Here is a 13,346-nt window from a genome sequence, read left to right on the forward strand (position 1 = left end):
GCAGGGGCAGTAGTACTCACACGCTGACCCGATGTAATGGAGTCATCAGTCGTCTGCCTCTGATACGATCTGGAGATCAGGTGAATCTTCTTCGGGAACGAGCGGAACGTCTTCTTCGAAGATATCTTCCAGTTGTGGAGCTGATCTCATTTCGTGGCTACGGGCCCTCCGATTACGGATGGTTTTCTTCGATCAGAAGAATGCACAAGCTGTGCAGGTCGACTCGTCATGTTCCGGCGATAAACAGAGGTTGCAGACCTCGTGGTGATCGCTATGTGGAAACTTTGCTCGATATACCGGGCATCTTTTGAATGGAGTTCTGTCCATGAGGTGTAGGCCGCATGGCGTCGATAGGCCCAACGGCCCACGACGATGACTGGAATCGAACTGTTGGCGTCAAAATTATTGTAGTTGATGTCGAAGGTAGTTTAAGGAAGTTTTGCACTCCGAGGTGCTGCAAAGTGTTTTTCTAGCCGGAGCGGAGAAACTTTCATCCGAACCCAGTGGCGGAAAAAAACAATCTAAGGATGGAGCGGACGCCCATGCGCAGTATTGTCCAAGGGAGGAGTCACCTATCTCGTGACTACAAAGACTTCTTCCAAGACGACAACAACCTGCAATCATCCAAGCCCAACACCAGGTGGCGATCTAATGCTAAGTGTACAATCTGCAGCTCATATGCCTCGAACATACTGAACCTCAGACACTCTCCGCAAAATCCAGGAGTTTCTATGGACCCAGTACTTCCTGGCAAGTTGATGCCACAAGTTTCGATCTCCCACTGACTTTCTAAAGTACTTTTGTTCTTGCAGGACTTGAAACTTATTACTGAGGGTATTCACTCCATTTCTGTGCATCTTTGAGGGTGGCGGTGTTATAATGCTGGTGTTGGTTTGTCTATTCCATCCTTAAATGCTTTAGTCTGCTTTAACCTGGCCAGGTCAGGGTGGTCTGACACCACGTCCGTGCCTCTCAATCTCACATACAGCATTGCCCCCACAGATCATCTTGGCAATGTGGACATGGTCGGTCGGATTCTCAGTTGAATAGTATGGTGAGACCCGCATTGCCTTGTGTTTTCCTTCCTGTGGGAATACACTGCCGTCTATCACCAGACGGTTCAGGGCACAGATCTGCGAGCCTTTCATCATGCTGCCATGGGTATGGTTGCCCATGACTTCTTCGTAAACAGTGTTGCTTCCAATCTTGGTAGGGAGGTCCCCCATCTGTATGATGCGTCTCTCAAGGCATTTTAGCAGGAATATCCTATTTGTTATCATTTGTAGGTGCACAGCACTGGATAACATTCATGTTGATCCTCTCTTTGTGCAGAAGGTCACTGTGATGATTCTGGGGCCGTGGGCTTCCCTTCTAATCCGATCGGTTGAATGCTGGCGATTGCATCCATGCTACTCAGAGTATGTAAGAGTGGGGGGGGGGGGGGGGGGGTTCTTTGGGTCCAGAAAATAGCAGCATTCCTGCTCTAGCTAATCTTTTCTGTCCGGACTGTCAATCTAGTGCAGTTGATGCCAAGCAGGGCAAGGTTCTATTTTTTTCATCTTCGCTGCCACTTGGGAGATCTTGCCTATTTTGTAAATGGTCCTCACATTCCATGTTCCAATCCTGATGGTCTTGGTTGAAAGCAGGTGGATCGGCATTGTGGCTTCCAGGGAACTCTGGCTTTCACCACAAGGTATCGTAGCTCTCCGTAAAGGAGATTCTCTCCCCGCATTGCCCCCTCCCTGGCCGAGATGTCATTTGGTTGAGGTTTCTGTAACTAGGACTTTTATTACATGGGGGAGTAGCTAGCCCCACACATAACCATCCTCTTTTCGAAGATGGGCTTGGGACCAGCCATGGGTGGAGCACATTAAATAACAGCTTAACCAGCCTGTGTCAGCCTACACCAGACATACAGCCAGCTGACGATGACTCAGTTGATTGCAGCAGACTACCCAAGGAAGAAATGCAGCAAGCCATCAAACATATGAGAAATGGGAAGGCAGCAGGTCCAGACAACATTCCTGCAGATACACTGAAGGCAGGCATTGAAAAAAAATCTGTAGACATGCTTGGAAAGATCTGGGAAGAGGAAAAGGTGCCATCAGACTAGGAGTAATCTCATCAAGATTCCCAAGAAAGGGGACCTAAGTAACAGCACAAACTACAGACTGAAAACTATCAACCCCAGGTAAAGTGTTCAGAGTCATCCTGAACAGAATGACATCACAAGTTGATGTGCAGTTGGGAGTTCCGCAAAGATATTTCCTGAACAGACCAGATTGCAACACTACGCATAATCATCGATCAGTCAACGAAATAGCACTCCCATCCTGTCAACTTCTTCTAGATGGTAGGGGATAAGTTGGGCAAAGAGACCCTTCGAAAACTCCTCTGCCACTATGGTGTACCAGATAAACCTATAAGACTCATCAGGAACTCTTACGAGGAACTGACCTGCAAGATAGTCCATAGAGGACACCTCATGGAATCCTTGCAAATGAGGACTGGCGTCTGCTGCTGTCCACACTCGCCTTTTCTCATCCTGCAGGCCACAGACTGAATCATGAAGATATCCACAGCAAGGAGAAGACCATCTGATCCAGTGGACAGCTTGAACGCAGCTAGACGACCTGGACAATGCAGATAACCTGGCACTACTCCTAAAACATCTGCAGATTCAAGAGAAGACCAACAATGTGGCAGCCACGTCAGAACAACTTGGCCTCAATGTCCACAGGAGGCCAAAAAAGATCCTGAATGTCAACATGGCCAGCACAATTGTAGTCACTCTTGCAGGCAATACACTGGAAGAGGTTGAGGCCTTCACTTACCTGGGCAGGTCATAGACAGTAGGGCGGCACAGACACTGACATCAAGGTAAGAATCTGCAAAGTACGGGCTGCCTTTATTCAGCCAAATATCTGGCGCTCAAAGGACGAAACACTGCTAACCAAGATCAGGATTTTTTAACACCAGCATAAAATCAGTCCTGCTCTATGGTGTAGAAACGTGGAGGACAACAGTGATCACCACCACCAAAGTCCAGACCTTCTTTAGCACCTAAGATAAATCCTCCACATCCACTGGCCAAACAGTTAGCAAAAACAACAACCTATGGCAGCAGACTTTACAATTCCCTGCTCATGAAGACATCATAAAAAGACGCTGCATTGGTCACACCCTCTACAAGCCCGTTTCAAACACCAGGCACAGGGGTGGGGAATTCATATCGCCCGACGCCCAGGACATATTCTTTGAAAACAGGGACAACAAGTCTTTAGGTTTATTGTACCTCGGACAATTAGGCTCAACTTCCTGCAGCACAAAGCTTTCCGAGCACAGAACACTCAAAATCCTTCTAATCTGCTTCCACATGTGTGCTGAGTTTATTGGCATAGCTTTCTAAGGCTTAATAGCCCTCTGATTCTCCGACAATGCTCAGAAGTGCTTAACTCCTTTCTGACTACAGGGCGCTGCACTGACATCCCTTTGAAGGTTGCAGGGCTGGCCTGGTATACCAGTTTGGAAAAAAAAAAAAAAAAAAAAATAAATCTCTGCTTACACAGTTTCATCCTGGGTGCAAGGCTGCCACTCACAACTGCACTCTGAAGGCATTTAGACCCGTCACCGTTGATTGTAAGCAGAACGCGCAAGCACTGCCTTTCACAATAATTCTGTGTCAGAGTCTCTGCACTCCCCAAACCCTGCCATGATGGCCCCTTCTTTCAGAGGTCATTGCACTTTTGCCTTTGGTGTAAAGCATGCGGCCTACCACCATCCGAAATCGCGGCCGCTCTCACCACCACCACTGTTGCTATTACTGTGATCAGAGCTATTATCAGATCTCTGCCCACTAGGTAAGAGGCAGCAAAGGCATAGTAAAATATAAATGATAATGCTGCATTTGTAAAGTTGAATTTTCCGTAAACTTGGACGGTCAACAAAATATTGTGCCCATTTGCACAGGTAGTATCCTCTACATGCGGAGTAATGCGATGGTGGGGTTCTTATAAAAGATTATGGTGTGTAATTTACAGTGGTACTCTGCTTCTAAAATAAAGGCAAAGCAAGGTAAAACTACTTGAAAATAAATAAATTAGGGCCCCCACTTATAACAGAATGTAACAACTGAATCCACAGATTATTAAATTGCATGGGTGCAGAATTAGGACTTTCAGAAAGTCATAAGAGTTTACATAAGTTGGCCTTCAAGCCTACAACAATTCCATGTTCCTAATCACACTCTTTACAAATATAATGTATTACCTTTTTCAGGGTGCAGAGGGGAGTTTGTGGTACTGTAAAACAATGTACGTTGCACGTATGCACACATTTGCACTGCAATCCAGGTCTGGAAAACACAACTTTTTGCTAGTGAATACTTCTATAGGTACAAATGGATTGGATGGATTGTCAAATATATACAGATTCGGTACCACAAAGCTAATCTTACGTTATCTGTTCCTCCTAAAGCCTACTCTACAAGGAAAATAGGGGCTTCAATTACATTTTTAGGGAACATTCCCTTAGATGACATCTGCAAAGCAGCTACATGGTCTACACCGCACACATTCACAAAACACTATTGTGTAGATGTGCAAACTAAACAAGCTTATGTGGGCCAGGCTGTACTCAAAACACTATTTCAAACTACTGCAACGGATAAGGGTGGTCGCCGCTAAGAGCGGGTACTGCTATACAATCTCTGCACGGTGTGCAATCTGCAGCTTATATGCCTCGAACAGAAAATGTTACTTGCCAGTATGCATCTGTTCTTGGCATGTAGCGCTGCAGAGTTGCACACGCGTCTCCCCGACTACCTTTATCTGTTCCAGTATTATCTTAATTAGATATAGCTTACATGGACATCCTTCCTTTTCTTGCAAAGCTCCATCATTTCCCTAATGGCGAAAAACAATCTGAGGATGGAGCAGATGCCCATGCGCAAAGTGGTCCAAAGGAGGAGTCACCTATCTCGTGACTTCCAAAGAACTTTTCAGGACAAAAACAAGTGCAAACATCCGGGCCCAACACTAGGTGGCGATCTATGCAGTGTGTAATCTGCAGCTCATATGCCTCGAATATGCTTGTTAACCTTGTGATAGGAAGACAGTGAATTAAAAAAAACTATAGGCCTTACAAGGTAAACTGAATAGCCACACTCGACAGCCATAAAACCTATCTCTGTGACAAGGACTCTGGATAAGCCATACTTTTGTCTACTGGCCTAGGTGAGGAAAAGACACCATGATGAACCATGCCACTTAGTGGGTGCGGGTTTTACGTGGGTGCTGGATTGCATATTAAAAAAATATATTAAAATAAATAAATAAAAAGACAGAGCAGGTTAGTAGACTTACCATATTCAGTAAGTAAGAACGTTCCACAAACCGTAATTTAAAGTAGCAAAGGAAACACTTTTTATCCTGCTAGTTAAGGACTTTAGGCCTGCGTTTGGTGAGTTTGCTAAATAAAAGGCAAACATTTTTTGACTAGAATAATAAACACTGAATATTGGCAAGGACCGATTTTCAAAATAGCGGGAATATTTTACGTTCTTTTCAGTGAGCTAACTTTGGTCCCATTACTCGTAGCACTTTGATGATCTTTCTCCAGAGGGATGCAGCATTCCCAGATGAGCATCCAACCGCCCTACACTGTTCAATGTAGTGAGAACAACTCCAAAAGTACAAGCCATCTTATGCGATAAGTATTTTGTGACAGATTCAATCTAAACAGACTTCTTAGTGTATTCATCTGTGTATTAAACTGGGCAATAGCAACGAAGTACATGCTAGCTTTCTGATTAAAGATGGAGACCAGCAAACATATTGTTGAGTTGCAGAGGGTCAGAAGCCATGAAAATCACGAATTTCTCATTGCGTCCAAAAGAAGAGATATTGAAAATTCAAAAAGTTTTTCTTCTTTGGCCTTCGCACTCTACGGAATCTAGACACCATGGGTTGGTATGGTACGAGCCACACACATTCAAAATACATGTCTACTGTAAGCACTACGAAGCTCCACTCACTAGCATGTACTCTACAAAAACACACAACTAAAATCAAACTAAAACAAAGTAAAACTCCTGGGAAAGGTCTTTGGGGTAAGGCACGTGCCTTTTAAAACAAGCGCTCTGATCCCTTTGGGACAAGTTTGTGCTATATAAAACAGCAAAACAAAACTAGAGAGCCAGGTAGTCCACAAAGCACAGATGACCTGTACAATCTGTAACCTGAACTCCACACCCGAAGAACAACCTGCATAGGCTGCATCAGAGTACCCAGAACTGAAACACCAGAACTCGCAGAAACAGTGTGTGCTTTGCCTGGACACCTAGGACTGACAGTAGAATAAACTACACACGCAGGCCCATGATTAGTGCCTTCCATCTTATAACCATTATGCTGCTGACCTACTGCCACTCATGAAGCACAGCATCCGCATGCACCGGAAGGCAACAGGTCGTAGCTCATGTCTGCATGATTAAGGGTTGAGAGTTCACCGCATAGTGATCAGACAGAAATAGACACCGCCAGACCGCGCTAAACACCCTTAATTCACAGGAAAGGTAATGCAAGTCAGGTGGACTCATGGTCAGCACAGCCCCATATGTGTTAAAGTGCCCGTCAATCACACTCATCTCTGGAAGCCTCGGCCATCGAGCAATGAGGCAGTGTGACTATCCAGGAAGTATGGATGTTGAAGAATACCATTTGTTAGAACCAATGACGCACAATATTCAAGTAGTGATTTACCCCTGGGAGGCACTCACTCCCCTGTGACAAACTAAATCACCAGGAACAGCACGACAACTGCAATCCCTGAAAAGATCCAAAGAAATAACAAATCCGGTCTACTCCAATCAGCCACAACAGAGACAATCCCTGCGTTTACCAACAAAGCTGACCTTATGCCCAAATGTCTCCTATTAATGGAAATCAAGCAGCCAGTGTCTGTTGCGGCGCCTCTGCTGCTAACACGCCCGCGAGTGGTGCGCGCGCGCCACAGCGACACACGTGACCACATGGCCCTTTGGTGTCTATCACGCGCACCAAACGCGTAATAGACACCAATAGGCCATGGGCGGAGCAATGCGCTCGCCTCTGGTCAATTGCGTGCAGTCTTTCACAAAAAGACGTATGCAAAGGCCAATGGGGTAGCTGAAAAGGAAACACGCACGAGCATGTGAGATTCCTAGGTCAGGTTGATTTCTCCGTTTTTCACTTACTAAAGGTCTCGCACTGCAAGAGCACTGCTGTGCAGTGCAACGCAGGCGCGAGACCTAAAAAGGAAAAGAGGAAAGCCAAGAAACACCTGGCGGCAAGGCCTCGAGGTGGAATGCAAGGAGATGGGTTACACTTGGGAGTCAGATTGAAAGAAAAGCCCAGGACAGTTGACTGGAGAGTCACGGTTCATTCCCTATACCCCAGGTGGGTTAGTAGATATAAGTAAGTAAATTGCTGTATGTGGAGTCTGAACTTTTATGTTCAATGGAGTCAAGTCAGACTAAGGTTATAGATCCAGTCTTCGGAATAAATTCTACCTGGACGAGACATTGGTGTTTGATTCCAAGCCAAGAGTAGCAATGGAAAATAGTAGCCGTTATCCATTTGGTAAGGAAGGCCTAGCAACAAGTCGGACAGGTTCATGGCCTACAAAAGTCACAAATATGGAACATAAGGATCTGGTTCTAGGAGGATAAAAACATGAAGGGACCCGATGTTCAAATGGTCTAATGCTTCATAAACAATGGAGGCAAAGGGCGAAAAAAAGTCTTCAAGGACAGCGCCAGACATTTCTCAGATACAATACATGCTCATTTGGTCAAAGTATCTGGGCAATATGCCAGACATCAAGGTATCCTTCAAAGTAAGAGGGTGTCCCGTTTCCTGATTGTTGGGAACAGATGCATAAGGCCTGTCTGATGGCTTGACAATCTCACTGGATGCGGAGAACTTCCCAGACGTGTTGTAGTATGTTTCAGTGGCTAGTAACTAAGTTGTATTGGTGTACACTAATAGGGCCAGGTGATAAAAAAAAATACATAACATACTGAGCAGACGGATATCCTCCACTAGTTCCCCACATAAGCAGTTTGCTTTTGTACCGTGATCTAGTGGAAGACATCAAGGGAGCTGCTTAAGCAAAGGATAGCAGCAAGCATCCTGCACTCAAGCTCAATGGACCAGAAAGGCTGAGAATGTAATTTGGTGGTTCAAAGTGCTTCACTTGCATGTGATCACATCCATTTCATCACCCTTTTATGAACTAGAGGCCCGGTACCAGCATTGGTGATGCTGGTGCCAAAACATGGGACGTTCATGGTTCGATTACAATGGGAAAACAGATCAGGCAAGGATGCCCAAATTCGCCAGAAGCGCATCTAGTTAAAACCCAGTGAGGATGCAGACAGAGCTCAGAGCCTACAATGGACCGAGCTATGGACCTAATAGCTTTACAAGATGTAGTGGACATTAAAACGGTCCTAAAGAATAAAATAGATTCTTGTACTTTACTAAGCCGTACTTTTAAAGGTAAACATAAATATATACATATTTAAATAAAGCAGACTCGCTGAAAGAGTAACCAGAGCCAAAAACAGGAGATGACATGCTTGAGAGAATCCGGTTCCTCAAACATAGTCCAGAAGATGCAGAGTGTAAATCTTGGTGCCTTAACCGGAGGGTTGTGGGCCTATGGAGGGAAAGCCAGGGGACAGTATGGATCAAGGAGACTTGAGCTGTACAAAGTTCAGCCTGATCGATGCACTTCATGTCAGGCAGCCTGGAGCTAGATAGGCACTAAATGTGCACGCTCCTGCTGCCCGAGCTGAACTTTGCCAGGCTGAGGATTTCATAGCCATGTGGGTGGGACTCCTCAGCCTGTTAAAAGTACCTCCCTCAAGGCAGTCCCAGATTGCCTCGGACCTGAGAGCTTCAATTTCAAGCCCTGAAGTGCCCAGGATTTTGTCAATCAATAACAGCTAGTCACAGAGTGGGATGAGATCTGCAGTCTTACTGACCCCCCCTCTCACTATGATGCGTCAGCCAAGAAGGAAAGTCAGCAGTCCCAAACCTCCCGGGACCTCAGACTTTCCACTCTGGGAGCTGCAGTAGGTTTTAAGTGTTTGAATGTTTGATCCATGCGTTTATGTATGAATTTGTTTTGAATGGGTGTGTGTAAGTGCGGGTGTGACCCGCTCTCCCCCTCCCTCGAAAATTACCAGCTGTCACTGTCCTTCAAGTCCTTGTTCATATTAAAGTACTATCAACCGCTCTCTAAACATTTTCATTACATTTCCATTTACAAGTTCAATCATTGCTTTGGCTTGAACAGCAATCCTGTACATTTCATGGAATTTAGATGAAAAGCAAACATTAACCTTTAAGACTTCCTACCTCATTGCCTCCTTGTATTTCTGGATGAGTTTCTGTTTTTCCTCCTTATCCTCGATCCAATATTCACTTGGAATGACAAAATTTGATGTGATTCGGCACTCAGGACATGACCTGAAAAGAAAGACGCACAGTGAGAAAATGGGGTTCTGCTGAAGTCCTCCCACCCCCTCCCCCAAGCTCCCCACACTGCCTTTTGGTGCAGACTGTAGAGTACTGCGCCCCTGCTGTACAGGTTTCCAGTGTTCTTTCCCTAAAAACATGCCCACAATTGGTAGTTCTGCCCCCCTGTAAGTCCCTAGTAAGTGGTACCCTGGGTACCTATGGCCTGAGGGCTGAAGAGGGTCCCCTTGGACCCCCTCACTAGGATCATGCCACTGCAGCTGGCATGCCCCTGTGAGGTGAGAAAACCAAGATGACATGGCACACTGTGCCATGCCAGCTAGAACTGCTTAAGATATAGCTAAGTATCCCCTCTAGCAGGCCTGAACAGCTCTAAGGCAGGGTGCACTCACCTGGACTGGCTCTCCCTTTAGTCACCATGGGAAAACTCTCCGCACTTAGTATCTTATGCAATTCCCCCCCCCCCCCACACGTTCCCCCTATTCCTCCAACTGCCCCCGCACTGAACCACAATACCATCCGGGTGCTATTCTTAAACACCCGCTCAATGGTCAGACATCAGGCAGATATTTTCAACTTGCTGATACAAGAAAATCCTGACCTACTTTTGCTGACCGAGTCCTGGCTTACGGAGGATTCCCTCCCTGACATATTAGCTGCCCTTCCCCCAGATTATTTTATTCTCCATGCTGATCGTATTGCCGACCACCCTGGTGGCGGGGTGGCGGCCATTATCACTAAACGATTTCATCTCATCTCCTCATCTTCATTTGCACTCCCACAAGTAGAGAACTTGATTATTAACCTGGGGAAGGAAGCCGGGGCTTTCTCCTTCCCCCTTCTATATCGCCCTCCTCGACCCATGCCGGATTTTGCCGAGAAACTATGCGAACACCTGACAGCCCTTCTGCCATCACTCTCTAGCTTCGCCCTATTCGGGGATTTTAATCATTGGTTTAATGATGCGAATGCCGGGGCACAAGCCACAGCATTATCCGAGACTCTGACAAGTCTGAACATGAGTTAGCATGTTGCCTCACCCACGCATGTAAAAGGCCATATACTAGATCAGGTTTGGACCTTGAATCTAACCCTTTCACCGCCCTCTACATCTCCTTGCGTGTGGTCAGACCACTATATAGTCGATACGACCATCACTCTCAGTGGGCGAGTCAAGGCCCCCTTGATGGCAGGCGGCTCTGCACGCAAATGGAATAACTGATTCCAAGGGATTTTTAACCACCTTGGCCTCCACTTGTCCGAACACCTCCCCTCTTGATGATGTTAATAGGATCGATACTAACATCCATAGCTGGCTAAAAGGGGCTAGCGACCAATTTGCCCCAGTAATTAAGTTCCCCTGCACTAGACATCCTAATGCCAACCGGTGGTTCTCAGACAACCTCAAGAAAACTAAACTTGAGGTAGGTCAATTGGAACGTATCTGGAGGCGGGATTACTCCCTGTTATCCAGACAGAAATATGTAACAGCTCGGAGAGAATATAAATCAGCTATCCTTTTAGCTAAATCGGAGCATATCTCTGATAGAATTCTCTCAGCCACCAACAAATCCCGTGAGGTGTTCAGGATCATGAATGAACTGACCACGGACGACAGAACCCTCCCAGCCCAAACCCCGACTAAAGAGACCTGTGAGGCCCTCAATCTCTTTTTTATCGAGAAGATTATCAAAATAAAAGATTCTATCATCCCTGCCTCACAGCCGTCACTATTTTTGGACACTCTCCCGGATAATCCATCATCTTTTACTCTGCTTCCTACCTTAGATCCCCCTACCCTAGCGAAATTAGCCATCCGGGTAAAATCAGGCTCCCCGGACGATCATTGTCCTCCTGCAGTACTTAGTGATGTTTGTCTTAAGCTGCCTGAATGTATACTACCCCTTTTGAATGCCTCCCTCACCTCTGGCACAGTCCCTGGCTCCTTCAAGGAAGCCACTCTTGTGCCTCTCCTGAAAAAACCAGGGGCTGATGCTGCCGAACCCTCTAATTATCGCTCAATATCCTTGCTGCCTTATTTGTCAAAACTCCTTGAAGCCCATGTCACCTGGTGTCTCTAATTTCATTGAGAGTTCTCGCTTCCTTGAGTTCAACCAGACCGGCTTTAGGCCGGCCCATTCCACGGAAGCTGTCATCTTGGCAGTTATGGATACGTTGAGAGGGAATGCAGATGCCAAGAGACCACAGGCTCTGGTCCTTCTGGACCTGTCTGCCGCGTTCGACACGGTGGATCATGACATCCTTCTCCACCGTGTCGGACAGGCTGGCACCCAGGGCTTAGCCCTTAGGTGGGTGGAATCATTCTTGACAGGAAGATCACAGGCTGTACGCCTTGGTCCCTTCACTGCATCAAAATCCCCCATCACTTGCGGTGTCCCCCAAGGTTCATCACTTTCCCCGTTATTATTTAACCTTTATCATCGTCCTTTAATCCATTCCCTCCATAATTGGGACGTTACCGTCTTCAATTATGCTGATGATTTGCAGCTCGTCTTCCCACTTGGTTCTCCTCAGGCAACTAACAACTTCCACGCCGTCATAACTCATATCCAACAATGGATGAATCTGAACCAGTTAAAACTTAACCCTGGAAAGACTGAGCTACTCCTCCCGGGCTCCAGCGCCGCATACTGGGGTCCGCAGTTCTGGCCTCCCGACCTGGGTCCCTCCCCTACACCACTCAAGGCCGTTAGGAGTTTGGGGGTGACGATCGACGCCGAATTGTCACTCAAAGCTCAAGTGGGTGCCACGATTTCCTCGTGCATGTTCCAACTTCGAAAAATCCGGAAGATCAGGCACCTACTACCACACGCGGCTCTGTGTCAGGTCGTCATGTCCCTTGTCATATCGCGCCTCGACTTCTCCAACTCCCTCTACCATGCACTTCCGCGTTTCCTCTTGCACCGCCTCCAGGTCGTACAAAACCAGGCAGCCCGCCTCATATTTAAGATCCCTGGTGGCAATCTGCGAAGCTTTTGCTACGCAAGCTTCATTGGCTGCCAGTGAAGGAGAGAGCAGCCTTTAAGATGGGCTGTATGGTATTCAAATCCCTTTTTTGTACCTGTCCCGTCTTTCTAAAATCTTTGATCACTCGGTATCAACCAGCACGTTCCCTCTGCTCAGCTTCCCTTCACCTAGCTCCGCCCCCTCCCCTTCACTTGGTTGTTATCCCCAAATTCAAACTCAATAAATTTGGAGGCCGTCGATTTGCTTTCCTTGCCCCCAAACTTTGGAATTCACTTCCCCTGGCCATTAAATCCAGCAACTCCCTTCTTCAGTTCAGGAAATTTCTTAAGACTTTTCTGTTCACTCTCTCTGAATAACTTTTCTGTTTCCACTTTACATGTCCCTTCAGCCAGCGCCAAGAAGCCCTCGGGTGTTAGCGCGCTCAAAAAGTTCCATTTAACATAACATAACTATATCCCAGGTGTGGATACATCTGCATGAGCATATATGCCTCTACAGCATTAGGGTCTGTTCCTTAATATTTTAAGGGCCAGGGAAGGCCAGGGAAGCCATAGGCTGGGAACTTTACAACTAGTTCTCAAGCACCATGGTGGCTTCACTGAACCCAGGAGTGTTTGGTACCAAACCCACACGGATGCCAGTGTCGCCTTTATTAAAGTATGTACCCAGAGGGCACCTCAGGATGTGCCCCCTGAAAACCTTCCAACCCTAGTGTGGTCTCAGACTGGCTTTAGGTAGCGTGCCACCACCAAACATGTTTCTGGAACCCTGGGGTAAGAGCCCTTTCTCTCTGTAGCCAGAAACAAAGCCCATCCTGCAAGGAGGCTTCAAACC

At 46.6% G+C, this 13,346-nt stretch overlaps 1 protein-coding gene across 3 annotated transcripts in view; it reads right to left on the reverse strand.

Moving 5' to 3' along the window:
- MKRN1 (makorin ring finger protein 1) overlaps window positions 1-13,346 on the reverse strand; it is a 136,741-nt gene that overhangs the window by 40,752 nt on the left and 82,643 nt on the right. For all 3 annotated transcript variants that reach the window (XM_078668183.1, XM_078668184.1, XM_078668185.1), the window contains exon 6: window positions 9,405-9,515. In XM_078668183.1, the coding sequence (XP_078524309.1) occupies window positions 9,405-9,515 (111 nt within the window). The remainder of the gene's footprint in view (window positions 1-9,404; window positions 9,516-13,346) is intronic.

This window comes from Lissotriton helveticus, chromosome 1_1, assembly GCF_964261635.1.
Source record: "Lissotriton helveticus chromosome 1_1, aLisHel1.1, whole genome shotgun sequence".
Taxonomy (NCBI): domain Eukaryota; kingdom Metazoa; phylum Chordata; class Amphibia; order Caudata; family Salamandridae; genus Lissotriton; species Lissotriton helveticus.